Source organism: Gopherus flavomarginatus, chromosome 15 (assembly GCF_025201925.1).
Source record: "Gopherus flavomarginatus isolate rGopFla2 chromosome 15, rGopFla2.mat.asm, whole genome shotgun sequence".
NCBI classification, from domain to species: domain Eukaryota; kingdom Metazoa; phylum Chordata; order Testudines; family Testudinidae; genus Gopherus; species Gopherus flavomarginatus.
This window is the reverse complement of record NC_066631.1, coordinates 30880943-30895805: the sequence shown is the minus strand read 5'-3', so window position 1 is coordinate 30895805 and position 14863 is coordinate 30880943. Positions and strand designations below refer to the sequence as shown.

General features: G+C 50.9%; 1 protein-coding gene across 1 annotated transcript; it reads right to left on the bottom strand.

Moving 5' to 3' along the window:
• Nucleotides 1-2058: 2058 nt before the first annotated feature.
• On the bottom strand, nucleotides 2059-10599 carry CRYBB3 (crystallin beta B3). The gene is made up of 6 exons (XM_050924074.1): nucleotides 10565-10599; nucleotides 9616-9695; nucleotides 6978-7096; nucleotides 5391-5523; nucleotides 4450-4592; nucleotides 2059-2236 (listed from the first exon to the last, which is right to left on the bottom strand). The coding sequence occupies exons 2-6, from the start codon at nucleotides 9688-9690 to the stop codon at nucleotides 2071-2073; spliced, it is 636 nt and encodes a 211-aa protein (XP_050780031.1). The 5' UTR covers nucleotides 9691-9695; nucleotides 10565-10599; the 3' UTR covers nucleotides 2059-2070.
• Between the last annotated feature and the right edge of the window lie 4264 nt (nucleotides 10600-14863).

Genomic DNA, 14863 nt, shown 5'->3' with positions numbered 1-14863 from the left:
ACCGCACTCAGGTGCACACCCCCTCTGGAGTGTAAACCCAAAATTGTATCGTCTTGCACTGCACAGAGAACTGCACAGCTGGACGCTCATTGAAACTCGCCCCCTCCCTCACTGTGGAGGAAGGTCTGCACAGCTTCCCCCTCCCCTGGTATGAATTCCACAAACTGGTTTTAGAGGAAAAAACAAGTTTTTGTTTCTTAGTTGTTTACAGCAGTCATCTTGGTTGAGGATTCAGTGAAGAACAAACCCTGATTATGTCACTCCCCTACCTTAAATAGGTTTTACGTATGGCCAGAATCCTTTGTCTTCCAACGTGGTTCCCAGCATTGGTCAGTGGGAAAGTACTAGTATTATTCATGGAGTCCAGTATCAAGTGACTTGCCTACATGATCTTGCAGCCATAAGTCAAAGGCTGTTTGCAGTGTCCCCAAGAAGGCTTTCCAGGAGGTGGGAGATTAGCATAGTGAAAGTCCTATTGTTTTCCCTAGTGGCCCGTCCAACCAGCAATCTAGACAGATTGCACACGGTCTAGTGGGCATTTTCCAAGTGTAAACATGTTTGTAATAGCTGCAAGGACAATATTCCTAACTTCAGATACAAAAATGATACATGTGTACAAATAGGATGATCATATTCAGTAAATCAACCTTTCCAATGATACCTCACATGACCCATCTTGCATAAAACATGGCTTAGTTATGCCATAATCATATTATAACATTATCTCTGAAGAATCTGGGGTGTGATGCCACACTGTGCTCACAGAGTAACAGCTCTACACTGGGCAGCTGGCCCAGCTGGATGTCCCCAGGCAGTGCACCCCAGCCAAGCAGCCTGCACGAGGCAGTCAGATCCTAAAACAGCCTGGGATCATTTGTAATGCAAATAGCTCCGTTCTCTGCAGCCAGGTACCTCGGCTGACAGTCAGTAACTGAGCTTTGCACACCACACGCGTTCCCATCTCCACCACTATGGCTGCCCCCTCCCCGGCACAGTCACTCTATGAGCTGCCACAGCAGCTGCACTCTGATTTATAGTCCCTCAAATAATTCAGCGTTGTTCTGTGCTCAGGGGCTGTGCTAACAAAGCTGGCCTTCCCTGTGGGGCGAGACCAAAAGGCAAACGCAGGGGTGCCTGCTATGACCTTTGCAAGCCTGTTTCTCTTTAGGCTGCGTTTTGCAGACTCCTCTCTCTAATATCACATGCAAAGCAACGTTCCAGTAGCTGGGAAGGGATGCCCACAATACATTCCCCTGGAGCCGCTGGCCTGCCCTTGAGGAGCTTGGGTTGCCATCTAGTTCTGCATGCAGGCAGCGTGAGCTCTGCGAAGCGGCGGCTGAAGGTGTGTTATTTTTGGAGCGCTGCAGCCTTTATGTAACAACCTGCGTGATTGTTCTTTTCTCCCTTTTGTTCCATGACTTCCTGTTGGGCACACGCTGCGGCTGGAGCAGTTCAGAGTCTCGTCACCCAGACAGCCCCTCTGACTCCCCTTAGGATGTCACGGAGGCCTCGGCTTACCTGGCCTCAAGGGCGTTCTGGGGCAGTGCTGGTCAGGGGGTTCACACTATTCAGTGACTGGGAACACGCACTAGGGATTTATCTGGGGCCATAGGTACTCGCACTCTGCACTAGCACCAGGGCTCACTAGCAGCAGCAGGACATATGGAAGCCCACATAGGCCAAGCTCCCCACAGAGCTCAGTTAGCCTGTGCTGTAGGGCCAGTACGCATAGGGAGAAGGCGGTTCTCAGCCTTTCCCATCCTGGGCTTCCCTCACATCTAGCCAGGCCCCCATCCCACTTGGGCAGGGTGCTCATGCCCCCAGGCTGAGAACCCCTGTGCTATGCCAGGAGGTAAGGAGGGCAGCTCTCAGAGCCGCAGCATTGGCGCCTGCCCCCATGACACGGCCCTCGCCCAGCGGCCGACTTGTGAACACACCACCAGGACAAGCCAGGCCACAGCAGCCTCCAGCTCCAAGCTTTATTGAGAAGGTTTGACACAAAACCGCAGGCTATAAATCACATTGTCCTCCTCTTCCTCGGGCATGGCTGCGAAGGCGCTGGGGTCCCCTTCAGGGGGTCTCAAAGCAGCCGTGTTTGTGCCACTGCTGGTCCCGGACACGGCGCACAGACTGGATCTGGGGCTGGCTGGCGTCCCACTCGTTCCAGTGTTGGTACTCGCCCCTCTCAAAGACGTACTGGCGGCCTCGATAGCCGGGGTATTCGTAGCCTACCCACCTGCAGGAGAGGGAGACGAGCCTCAGCACAGCAGATGGGAGCTCCAGGCAAGCTCCCCAGCGCAGGAGCCTGCTGGCACAGAGGAGGCTGCCCTGGCTCCCAGCCATCGGCACCGCTGCTTCACGTGCATGCCCCGTGCCTCCTCCATGGCTGTGCTCTACCCGGCCACAGAGCTGGTGCTGCTCCAGCCCCCAGCGTGGGCCCAAGGGCATAACCTGCTACATGGACACAGCTTCTGGGAAGTGTGAGACCTGCCATGCCTGAGCTGCCTGGCCAGGCCGAGCCAGGCTAACGGGGGGCTGGAACAGGCTCGGGGGTAGCAACGGGGGAAGCTGGCGCCTGGACAGGGCTGCTCATCGCAGGGTTAGATGATGATGTCTCCCTGCAGCCTCCTTCCAGCATTGCCAGTGGGCCCTGGGGGCCAGTCTATTTCACCCCACATCGCCAGTCTCTGATCCTGCCACCCAAGACACCGCACACCCAGGGCCTGGCAGCATGTGCCTCGCCTCAGCACCTCCCGCCTTCCTGCATCAGTCAGGCCTTTCCCTGGCTGCCAGAGCCACTCAGAGCCAGTCTGGCACCCCCAGGGGCCAGCAAAGCTGCATGGACCTGGTGCTCAGGAGAGAGAGGCGCTGTCCCTGGGAACATGTCCGTGGCTCATGCCGGGGATAAAGGAATCAGCATCATTCCCAGATGGGCTGGAGCCATTTCCCATCGTGGCAATGATGACAGGGAGAGAGATCAGCTCTGGGGCAGGCTTTCCCCTACTCGTGCAGGGACCTACAATACAAGCCCAGATCCTTCTTACCCCCGCCTCAGGTGGGGGCTGCTCTTGGCATCCACAGAAAGGCAGCATCTACCGGCTGCTGCCCCAGCAGAGCTGGAGGCCAAGGTCCATTCCCCAATCACCACGGCTGTGCTCAGGGCAGCGCTGTGTACGCACGCCTCCTGCTGTCCTGTGCACCCCTGCTGGGGCTGGGGGTCACGGTGCAGCTGCTAAATAAGACCACGGAACCACAGAATGGCAGGTGCCCAAAGCTGCAGGAGGGGACGGTGGCATACCCGGCAAGGAAGGGGCAGGAGGTCTGGGGGAGGTCAGGGGTGTGCGCTATGCCCCAGGAACCAGCAGGGAGCAGAGAACAGGCACCAGCCCCCAGCCCCTACCCACCCACGTGGACCAGAACCATAGGGACTTCCCTCTCCCAGGGCAGGCTCCAGCAAGGCAGGAAGTGACACACACACAGACACACCAGCCTGGGGGCACCGGTGGAATGTACCCCCCCGAGTGAAGCATTCTCACCTGCCCTGACCCCGGGCAGGCAGGGCAAGGAGTGGGGATGGGGAAGGGCTGAGATGTTGCAGCCAAAGTCTGGGTGTCCAAGGTGAAAATACCTGAGAACAGAGCAGCACTGAACCGTGATCCTGGCCTCTGGGGCAAACCCAGCCAGGAAAGTTCCCTGCCCAGGGCACGCAGCCCTGCTTTCCTTCTTCCGTCGGTTCATTCAGGCTCTTGGCCCTGTCACTGGAGCACCCACAGCCAACTCCGAAACAAAGACAAAGCTGGGCAAGGCCCTCTCCCCTCCGGGATGGAGAAAGGGCTCTAGGCACCTGGGATCTGTCTCTCTGCACCCACGCTAGGGGCTGCATGGTAGAGCAACCCCCACCCCCACCTCAGACAGTTCTGCCGTGCAAAGGTTGGGTGCAGCCATGCCCCCAAGGAGGGGCTCCATCCAGCCTCCGGGCCATCACTGTTGGGCTCCCTCCCTGCGGGCTGCCAGACCTGGGCAAAGGGGGCAAGTTCTGCTCCAACGTCTCTTTGGTGGGGGTGGTTTGATTGGTGGCTTGCTGAGGGTTAGGGAAGAGTTTTCACCCCTGCTCACTGCGTTGGACACAATTTGTATCAGGCACCCCAAGCCCCTCAGATAGGGGTGGCAGGTCTTTATTTGGCTATTTATTGAAACCTGTGCTAGTCTGTGTAACCATGTGGTCCCGGACCTGCCCCACCCCGCCCCGCCCTACGCCACCCTGTGCTCTGCCCACCCGCTGCATCAGGTCTGTAATTAGCACATCACTTCTCTGCGGCAGAGCGTTTCTCCCAGTGTGTGTACAGGCCGTGCCCAGCGCCGTGGGAGCGTAACAGCGGCACTTTGGTGCTAGCGTCACACGCAGGCTGCCCTCAGCTGGAGGCTGGCCTGGGAGGTCTCTGCCCTTACGTTCCATTCAGTGCTTTGATGCTGGCCACGCGGTCCTGGAACCCATGAGCCCAGAGGCTTGGCACATCGTCATCTACAATCTCCATTTTCCTCCCGTTGTAACCGGCGTTTTCAAACAGGTGGATTTTGTGGTCGTGGCTGTCCTGAAGTGGAGACATCCAGCAAACAAGCTGCTCTCCCTGTGCCCTGCCACCCCTCCCCAGGGACCTGCCATGGCCCCCTGCTATGGAAAAGCCGGCCAAGCCACCCCCGCTTGCCCACCTTGTGGAGATATCACTGGGGGCTGAATGCCCAAGTGACCCTGCATGCCCCAGCTGTCGAGGACGGGAAGTGCCTCCACACACAGCCGGCACCAACTGGACGGAGCAGGAGGCTCGGGCAGCCTGGCAGATGCCAGGGCTTGTTTCTGGGCTGAGACAATTGCACACGCAGCAGCGTGCGGAAGTGTCACGGTGGGAGCCAGACCGGCCTGGTGCTACCTCAAGGGATCCCAGGCTCCGCTTGCTGACAGGAGCTGGGAACAAAGCTGCCGAAGGTGAAAGAAACGCAGGGGTGCGAAGGGCCCCCACCCTTCCAGCTGACGTGCCCATCCGTGCGAGACATTGGGGGGAGGCAGGCCCAGCCCCCTTAGCTTGCTCAGGGCGGAGCTCTGTAGGGGAATGGAGTCAGGAAATGTGGGCTCCTTCCCCAGGCTCCGGGGTGGGGGATGAGAAGGGAGGGAGGGTTAAGTTGACATGAAATAGCCCTGGGGAGTGTCCCCCCTCCAGGGCAGGGCTCACACTGAGCAACGTTAACCCCCACCGAGCCTCTGCTGTGCACCCTCACTGCCCATTCCCAGCCATGCTCCCTGCTGGACCGCAAGGGAGCCCCACTCCTCTGGCTCGCCTTAAAGGGGTTCTCTGGGTCTATCCCCCTCCCAGCTCCACGCCGGCCCCACTCACAATCAGCAGTGGGCGGATGGACATCAAGCTGTCGCTGCTGTGGCTGTTGGACCAGGAGTCCCAGCGCGGGTAGGCTCCCTTCTCCAGCACAAACTGTTCCCCACAGAAGGCCTGGCATTCGAACCCGAGCCACCTGCAGAGAGGGGGCGGTACGCAGACACAGGGCGTGGGGACTCCCGCTTCAGGGGTCCCTGCCCTGCCTCCTCCCCCAGCTGCTCAGGACAGGGATGGGTTTTTCAGAGGGTGTGTAGCACATCCCCGACACCAGGCTGGGGAGTCCCATGGCAGCAGCTGCTGAGGGCAGCCTCAGAGAGGGATGGAATTGAACAAGCCGAGCACCCCACAACAGCATGGGATCCTGTCATAAACAGATAGCTAAGGGTTAATGTCTCTTTCACCTGGAAAGGGGTAACAAACAACACCTGACCAGAGGACCAATCAGGAAACAAGACTTTTTCAAATCTGGGTGGAGGGAAGTTTTGGGTGTGAGTCCTTTGTTCTTGGTCTGTTCTTTTCTTGGCTCTGAGAGTGACCACAGGAATCTCCAGGCTTTCTAATCTTCTGTTTCCAAGTTGTAAGTATAAGGATAGTAAGACAATAGGTTTATATTGGTTTTTTTTTTTGTATTTACATGTGTGTAGTTGCTGGAATGTGTTAAACTGTATTCTTTTGGAATAAGGCTGTTTATTCATTTTTCTTTTAAGCAATTGACCCTGTATATTGTCACCTTGATACAGAGACCCTTTTATGTCCTTTTTCATTCTTTTTATATAAAGCTTTCTTTTTAAGACCTGTTTGAGTGTTTTTCACTGGTTAAGGCTAAGAAACAAAGGGAGGGGGAAAATCTCTTTGTGTTAGATTTACTAAGCCTGACTTTGCATACCCTCTGGGTGAGCGGGGAGAGAGATTAGATCTCTCTGTACTTGTGTTTCAGGGACTTGAAGCAGGGAGTATCCTAGGGTCCCCAGGGCGGGGAAATCTGGGAGGAGGTAAAGAGGGTGGAATCCCTTTGTTTAGATTCACGGAGCTTGAATCTGTATATCTCTCCAGGAACCCAGGGAGGGAACACCTGGAGGGGAGGAGGGGGAAGGGAAATGGTTTATTCCCCTTTGTTGTGAGACTCAAAGAATCTGAGTCTTGGGGTCCCCCAGGGAAGGTTTTGGGGAGACCAGAGTGAGCCAGACACTCTAATCTTCTGGCTGGTGGCTGCAATATCAGATCTAAGCTGGTAATTAAGCTTTGGAGGTCTCATGAAAGCTTCTCATGTTCTGAACTCTAAGGTTCAGATCTGAGTAGGAGAGTTAGGACAGATCCCTGCCTCCTAGGGTCAGCCTCATGCACAGGGCTTGGGGAAGGGTCTTCACAGCCCAGCTGAGCCTCCTGCTGCCTGAGGCTCCATGGTCCCTTCTTTCCCAGCACCTGATTTGTGTTTCCCAGGCTCTTCTCCATGGTGCAGAACAAGGGTCCCGTTACCAAAAAACCCATCCTCTTTCTTTGCCGTGGGGGGCCTTGCCCTCTCCCCTCCTGCATCTGAAGGGCACTATCCCCTACCTCTGGGGGGCTCATCCGCCTTCTCTCTGTACTTACGGGCCTGATTCTACCTGGATCGATCCCACTTTCTCCAGCGCTTCCTCCGTCACATTCGGACTTTCCTCTGTCAACTCACGCTTCTTGCCCTGGAAATTCTCCAGCTCGAAGATGGTGATCTGAAAGGAGAGGCGACGCTCTCACCCCTCCACTGATGCAGCCTGGCCCAAGCCGGGCACTAGCAGAAAGGGGAGCTGGACACAGGCCAGGCTGGCACAGACAAGCTAAACAAGCTCCGATGTGCAGGTGGAAGCGGAAGAGAGAGGAGTCACAGCACATGCGCGTCAGGCCATTGCTTCACCAAATCTGCTGCTGCTGCTCTGTCACCCATGGGGGAGCCCATGGCATTTCCCTTCCAGAAAGCCAGGCCTGGCACTGGCGCGAACACACACACACACACACACACACACACACACACACACACACACACACACACACACACACACACACACACACACACACACACACACACACACACACACACACACACACACACACACACCAGGCTGGGTGACTAAGTCGCCTATTTCTGCCTTTGCTTGCTAGTCAGTCTCCTTACAAACGAACCTGGTATTCCTAGTTCTGCAGCGAACTGTTCAGCATTGAGCCACTGCCGTTCGCACAGCAGGTTTGAGCCATACGAGTCGCACTCCATGGTAACTGGGCAGCACTACGACCGGTCTGAATTCCTTCTACCCTGATCAACAACTGGTTTTAATTCACAAACTGCATCTGCAGGGAGGGACGTGCTTTGCGCTTCACCTGCCCTGATGGCGAGTGCCAGCATCACTCATTTCTGACGTGCAGGTTCTGGCAAGATGGATGGCTCCAGTTTTAGCTTAATAGCCAAATATTGACCAGGGAGCATCTGTTGAATACAACAAGACGCGATAGCTCATCTGTACTTGGCTGAAACACTGACCACAAAGTGAATGCCTGTCTTCAGGATCATCCATTCAAATGCAAGACCCAAGATCCACACTGTTCACTCTAACAACTCACCTGGGACTCTGCTCTGGTTTGTGGTTTCCTGCCCCGGGGCTGGTTCATTGTAAATAGTTTCCCGCTCATCACTCTCTGTAGATCCATGAGCTTATTACCTGGGTCATTAACCCTGACTAGCTCAGAATGGGTTTAATTTTCACCTGGGGTCTGCAGGGCTGAGCAGCAGCCAAACCTCAAACCAAACCAAACTCCCCAGGTTGGGATTTGGTAACAAATTCAGACAGAGCCTTGGGGGCGTTGGGAACCCTGAATTTCAGAGTCATAGGGTGAGCATGAGGGTTCTGCGATGGAACCATTCACGAACATGTGGGTCCGTACACTCTCCACAGGGCAAATTGGGAGTTTCACTTTGGACGTCACTCTATCCTTGGTGTGAAAGATCAGACAGACCTTTGGGAAAGGAGTCACTGCAGGAGAAGGGCCCACAGACTGAGAACACAACACAGCTCACCTCAAATGTGCCAGCTCATTCCTTTCCCAGGAACCATCCCCAGGAGTCTCTTTCCAGCCCAAGCCACCAGCAATTAGCAGAAATCTAGGCCCAGGGGCAGTGAGAGCCCATGCCATGAGCCCGGTCTCCCAAACGCTGTTGCAGCGAAGGTGAGCCCAAGAGCCTGAATAGTCTCCTGGGTCTATTCCTCTCTCCCAGCTTCCCTGGCCAAGAACAGCAGCAGAGCATTGTGCTTGCCACCTGTGTCCTCCAGCTGAGGGAAGCGTAGAATTGAGGGACAGTGCAGACTGCTAGTAAGTGGTTGATTCCCTGTGTAAACAGCTATCTGGTGGGAAGTGGGGTCTCTGTCTCAAAGGACGGGTTACGACTGCTTCTGACATTGCACCGAGGGCTACCACTCTAACGCTGCAAGCACATCATAATGTGCCTCTTACTCCTGCACTCCCTATGGAGACCCTGGGTACAACACTCACACATCGACAGACCCATTGCTTTAGCATAATGTGGAACCCCAAGGGACCGAAGGACACTGCCCTATTCCTTCGCACAGTGCAAGATGGAGAAAGGAAATGCAGCACCACACAAGAGCTGAAGGGCTGAGCTGATGTTCCTTATTCCGAGTCTGTGACAGCAGAGCCGTTACCTCTGCCCTCTCGCACCGTAGGGAAAAACCACCAAGGAGAAACACTGACTTGCGAGGTAGCATTTGCATTTATCATCAGGGACTTTACCACCACTCCAGATCGACAGAATTATGCTTCAGACAAATATAGCCAAACTCTGCTGGGCTATAGAATCTGCTTTCTTTATCAGCCAGATAATAAAAGCTAAGCACTACAACAGTAAATGGATTACCAGGAGATCCTTCGGAACTGACAGACACTGCAGAAAGCAGCAGCACGTTTGGCAGGGGTACTAATAGTAACTCATCAGAACAAAGTTGCACTTCGTGACACTTGGAGGCTGGAAAGATCAGCTGGCACACAAGGACCAAATTTAGCACAGAACTGGGTAATGCTAAAACACTGCTGTGCTGGTAAGGCTCCAGGCTGCTGGCTTTTTAGCCACACAAGCTACAGCGTTCCACGTTAGTAAGCGAGTCCACTCAGAGACCAGTTATGTTTCGAGGGTGATCCAGAGCAATACGTAACATTAGTCTGTGACTGGCCATCGCTTTTATACCTTGTAATTGCCCCCTCTTTCGCCAAGATGCTCCCCAGCAGCCATCGGCTCAGGGGGACTCTGCGGTTCAGTCATTGTGCCTGAAAGATCCCAAACGGAAAGACGTTAACACTGTCACCCTGACACAAGTTGTACCCTTATTTTATGAAAAAATACAGTTGCTGCTTCTCTTTCTGGCTTTCATTGGGAGAACAAGCATGAGGCTGGGTACACAATTTTGACAGGAGCGTATCTGTGCACTGTATTCATAAACCCAATGATCCATTCTGAACATCTCATCTGGCCTCCAGCATAACACAGGTCACAGACCCTCAACCAGTGATCCCTGCATGGAGCCCAACAGCCTGTGACTGCATTAGAAAAACAGTCTCGGCAAAGACTGAAAATGGTGGAGACTATCATCACAAAGCCCTGGGAAGCTATTCTGAGGGGTAATTAAACTCACTGTTAAAATCTGCCTCTTATTTTCAGTCAGATTTTGTGTTGTTTCAGCCGTTCTCTCTGGTTACTGCTTCTCTCTCTTCTTGTGCAAAAAGCAATCCCAACTGTAATCACAATAAAGGACAAGCCCACCCGTGGGGTACAATTGCTGGGCCCCTTGTAGGCACTCAGAAGTTTCAGTGATGAGCACTAACGTAAGAACCTGGACGGATACATTCATTGTCTTTTCTGAAGTCAGAGCCTCTGATTTGAATGTGCCACAGCTGGCCAACTTCTCCTCCCCCCACCACCCTCTTTAAGTAGTTTTTGTTTAACAGGGCTTGGAGGAGCCAGTGGGCAGGAAGCATAAAGACCTTGAGTTCAACTAGTGTCCCAGTTAATTAAAACCCTGTGGTATCATTTCCCCCAAATTTTAACAAAATATCCTGTACAATAAAAGACCTTTTCTAAAACTCCTGTGCTAATTGCTAAAAACCCATTCAAATTCAAGCAGAGTTCCTGCCATTACCTCCTCTGGAGTGTTTCAGTTGTGACAGAGCGGGATCAGGGGACAGCACTATTTATGAGTTGTTTCTGAACAGGGCAGCACATTTTGATGCTGATGCAGCAGGTATGTCTCCTGAATTCCATCCATTAGGTTTCACTTCAATAGCGAGGGATTGCAGCGGGCTATGGAAACATTATTCAAATTTCTTCTGGCTTTCCCTTAAAAATATCCCACTCAATTTGCAAAAGATTAATATTGAACTTTGCATCTGCACGTTCTCATTGCTCCTTGCCAGATTCTCCGGAAAACTCCTCCTCTGCAGTTTATTGATGTATTTACACTGAAACCAAGGACAGTGCAAGGCAAAACTCATGCAAAATAGTTACAGTCTGTTTCAGGCTACAGAGCGAGGCAAGGCCTGGGGGCTCCAGCCCACACTGGCTCCGTTGTAGCTCTGGTGAAGTGAGGGCTCTTTACCCAGAAGGATTGCGGGATATTTTGAGGTAGTGTTGCCTAGCGGATAGGGCACTAGACTGGGACTCATTAATCTGCTGGGTGGCCTTGGGTCAGTCACTTTCCTGCCCTGTCCATCTTGGCTATTAGATAGCATGCTCTTCAGGGTAGAGGCTGTCTATCTGTGTGCCTGAACAACGCCGCCCCACTCTCATTACGAGGCTCAAGGCACTTCTGGAAGGCATGGAGCCTATTTGCAGAGCACAGCGATTGCATTACACAAAATGATGCTACAGACCTAGAACAGCGGCTTTTCGGTCCCTGGAGCCCGCTGGCTCCATGTGACCAGTGTGCTCCATCTAAGCAGCTGCAGTTCATGTTCCTATTCACAGGCTAATACTGAACATCACTCGGGTTGGTCTGAGCCCACTTCAGATGGAGAGCAAAGCCAGCACGGCTGTAAGGACACAGGCCTTCATGGTGCCAAAGAGACCTAGCCCCCCAAATACCCCATGTTAACAGGTTGCTCCTTACACCCTTCCCTACCCTCCGTCTCTTTGGGGTCTGTGGAGCTGCCAGGACTTCTGATAGCAGCAGTTCTGCTGCAGGTGCTGGTGGGGCTCACATGGTTATTGGCCTTCGAGCTGGGCAAACCATCCACAGCAAAACAACTCATGAGACAAATGTAACGAAATGAATCACTAAAGTCGCTCCATTCTGTGCCCTGGTCTTGGGTGGGGGTGAGGTGCTTTAATTTTTATTTGCAGAGTTGGTGTGAAATCTGGGCACTCCCTTGTCACATCAGCCTGCGTGGGAAGTAGGGTGTCAGATAGAGGGAAACAGAAAAGCATTGGAATAAGACACCTACTGCAGCATGTCTCCCAAGGATCTCCATTGTGTTAATGGGAAGCATCATGGTAACGACAATATCACTAATGTACCTCAGAACTGGTAAACTTTCTGTCCGAGACAACGATACCACAGCAAGAAGCATGGCCGAGGCAGGCATACTGGGATAGTGGTCATGAAGCAAGCTACTTAAACACAGGCTAGGGAGAATTTCTAGGGCAATATACTCCACAAGTTGGTTAATAGGAACTGATAAATCTTAGAGTTTTGTAATGCTGCCGGTCACTGTACTATTTTAGCACCTAAATAGGCAGGGGAAGGTGAAGTTACCATTTCAAAAGGTACTTCTGTCATTTCTATTTTCAATATCACTTCATATCAGGCAACAGGCAATCACACGCAAGGGTAAAACTGGGTTGTGCGTGAAGTTACACAATGACCAGATTTAATGGGAGAATGGCTATGCCAGGAATTGTGGTATGCTGGGATAATTACAATGTCTTAGCAAAGCAAAAGCATCCATTAAATACAACTGGCATCCAAGTTTTGTACTCTAATTTATTGTCATTGTTTGAATGCAACACATTTTGTACATGCAAAGATCCACCATGGACAGCAGTTGACTGTAGTTCACTTTTATTGCAGTTCCTCGTCACATGTTCATCTGCTTCTCTATTGATATGAAAACTCTTAGTTGTAAAATATAAAATTACTTCTGTACAGAACACTGAGGGGAGGGACTGGAATGGGATTCATTTGTATCTTTTACCAAACAAGACACCGTAATTTTCTCTTTTTTACTTTAAAAATACAGGTACTCTCCCATATGTTCATTTTCTTGGTAACATTTATTTTTGCAATGACTAAAGTGCCCCAAAATCCTGCTTCATTTTCCAAGTTCATGGAATATGCACATAGATAAGGCAGTTGCAAAACATCAGAGGGTAGGGATAATATATTGTACTGATTTTTCTTTCCTAACAGAACTCAATTTCCTCTTGCTGTCAGCTTCTTTAATCCCTTTGAGAAATGCTCCCAGCACACTGTTAGAAAATATAATCTTTTGTAAATATCTGGCAAGGCTAAACTTGGAATCATAGTCATACAAGTAGATACACCACAGATAGAATATCTGTATTACTTAGGAAACTATGTAGTACAAAATATTTTCTATAGCACAACATATGTATTCATTGTGTGATCCATATTTACATGTTCTATAAGGCTATGCAGAATGATATAAAAGTTTGTATCTATACAATAGCTCCTTTAAACAGGCTTGATACAGTCAGCATATTCACTACGGTAAGAAGAAAATGCATAAGTCACACAACCTTCCCCCTCTCTCCAAATCGCATCAATAGGATGAAAAAATCATTTCAACACATTTTGGTAAAAATATTTTCAGCTGAGGGATGGGACAGACCAAACAGTGGTTTGAAGAGCTTCAGAGAAAGCACATTGCTATGAGAAAGGATTTCCAATCACCCTGGAAATGACATATTTCGCATACGGTTCACCACACATTTTCCCTGCCCTGTATCACTGTCATCAAGAGCCTGCATTGACCAACAACCTTCGACTCTGGTATCCTGGATGACTGAGGAGTCAGAATATTGTGCTCATTGGTCCATACTCAAACCCACTGTAAAAGGCAGCGCTCCACAGATGTTAATATGGTTGCAGCCAACCAGGAAAGCCTGGTCTTCACTCGGGGGGGAAAAGGTGTGTTCTTGGCTCCAGTGAAAATCCTAGGTAACTAAAAGTAGAATGAACAAACAAACTGCCTTGTCTTTACTAGGACTGTACTTCAAGTTAGCTAACTTGAGTTCAGAACATCTCTTTTTCCTAGTGAAGACCAGACCTTACACCAAATCTGGACTTGTCCCTTCGTCCTTGGGTTGGGTTAATTAGCAATGCACTGTTAGTACCTTGCAAGCTTAGCGGCAGAAGTGGGCTGTGAGCTCTAAGAAAAGAGGACATACTTTGCACACACAAAAAAAAAGGGGGGGGGGGTCAGAGTTAACATGCAGAAACAGCTGAGTCCCTTTCTAATCTAATGTTTAAAGGCCGAACGCTGCCTTTGGATATTGGTGTAGATCTTGTCGAACCCAATGAGAGCATCACACATGTGCCACAGGACAGAATTTGCCTTACCCACCCAGGGACTTAGATGATCCTTATCACTGCAGTATCGGAGTGCCTCTGACGTGGGTGTAAGGAGGTGAGCTCCTACCACTATGTATGGGGTGAGTAAGGGTGAACAATGTGGTCTCTTCAGTTTAACAGATGCTCTAATGGCAAACCAGCATGGATTGGTTTGTATGAAGGGCAAACAGGAGAGAAAGGAGTTTTCAAGGTAGTGCAGAGTTCCACATTCATAGATCATTCCCGAGAGGCCATGTTAGCATACACCCTGCCCCACAAGGACACGTTGGCTTGCTTTAGACTGTTTATTGTATTACTTAAGTTCAAGAATATTAGAAAAGAACATTTACCCCCAAGCAGAAATTGTTTCATGTTTTAAATATGAACCTGTGCAAAAGAACTTAAAGATTGTCAGCATTGTCAACTACATTCTTTTCCTCCTGAGATAGCAGATTCTCTCTTAAGGTTTAACCTGCCTGCACTGTCCAATTGCAGAAGTCTGGATCAGTTACAGTTATCAGTTCAGTTACAGCTTAGCCTGACTGAAGGGGTTTTATACTTTACTGACACGGAAAGGTATTTGTATGGTAACAAGAGACACTGGGCCCAACTAGATTGATAGAGTTTTAACATTCTATGGAACTGACCCTTTTGGCCTACTCGAAGAAAACCAAACTTCTACCACCCTCAGAACAGCCATATTGAACATATCTGCATCTCCCAAATAATTACATTTCACTGACTTCCATTATATTTTACAAAACAGACCATGCCTAATTCATGCCAATTATTCTACACAGGACACCTTCACACAACTCCTTCTCTTATCCTATAGAATACATGGCTTGTTTATTTCTAAAACACATTTCT

Coding starts and splice junctions, on each gene's coding strand:
- CRYBB3 (XM_050924074.1), bottom strand. CDS start 9,690: ATGACTGAACCGCAGAGTCCCCCTGAGCCGATGGCTGCTGGGGAGCAT. Junction 7,097..9,615: donor AAAGAGGGGGCAATTACAAG/GTATAAAAGCGA, acceptor CTCTCCTTTCAG/ATCACCATCTTCGAGCTGGA. Junction 4,593..5,390: donor CCATCCGCCCACTGCTGATT/GTGAGTGGGGCC, acceptor TCTCCACTTCAG/GACAGCCACGACCACAAAAT.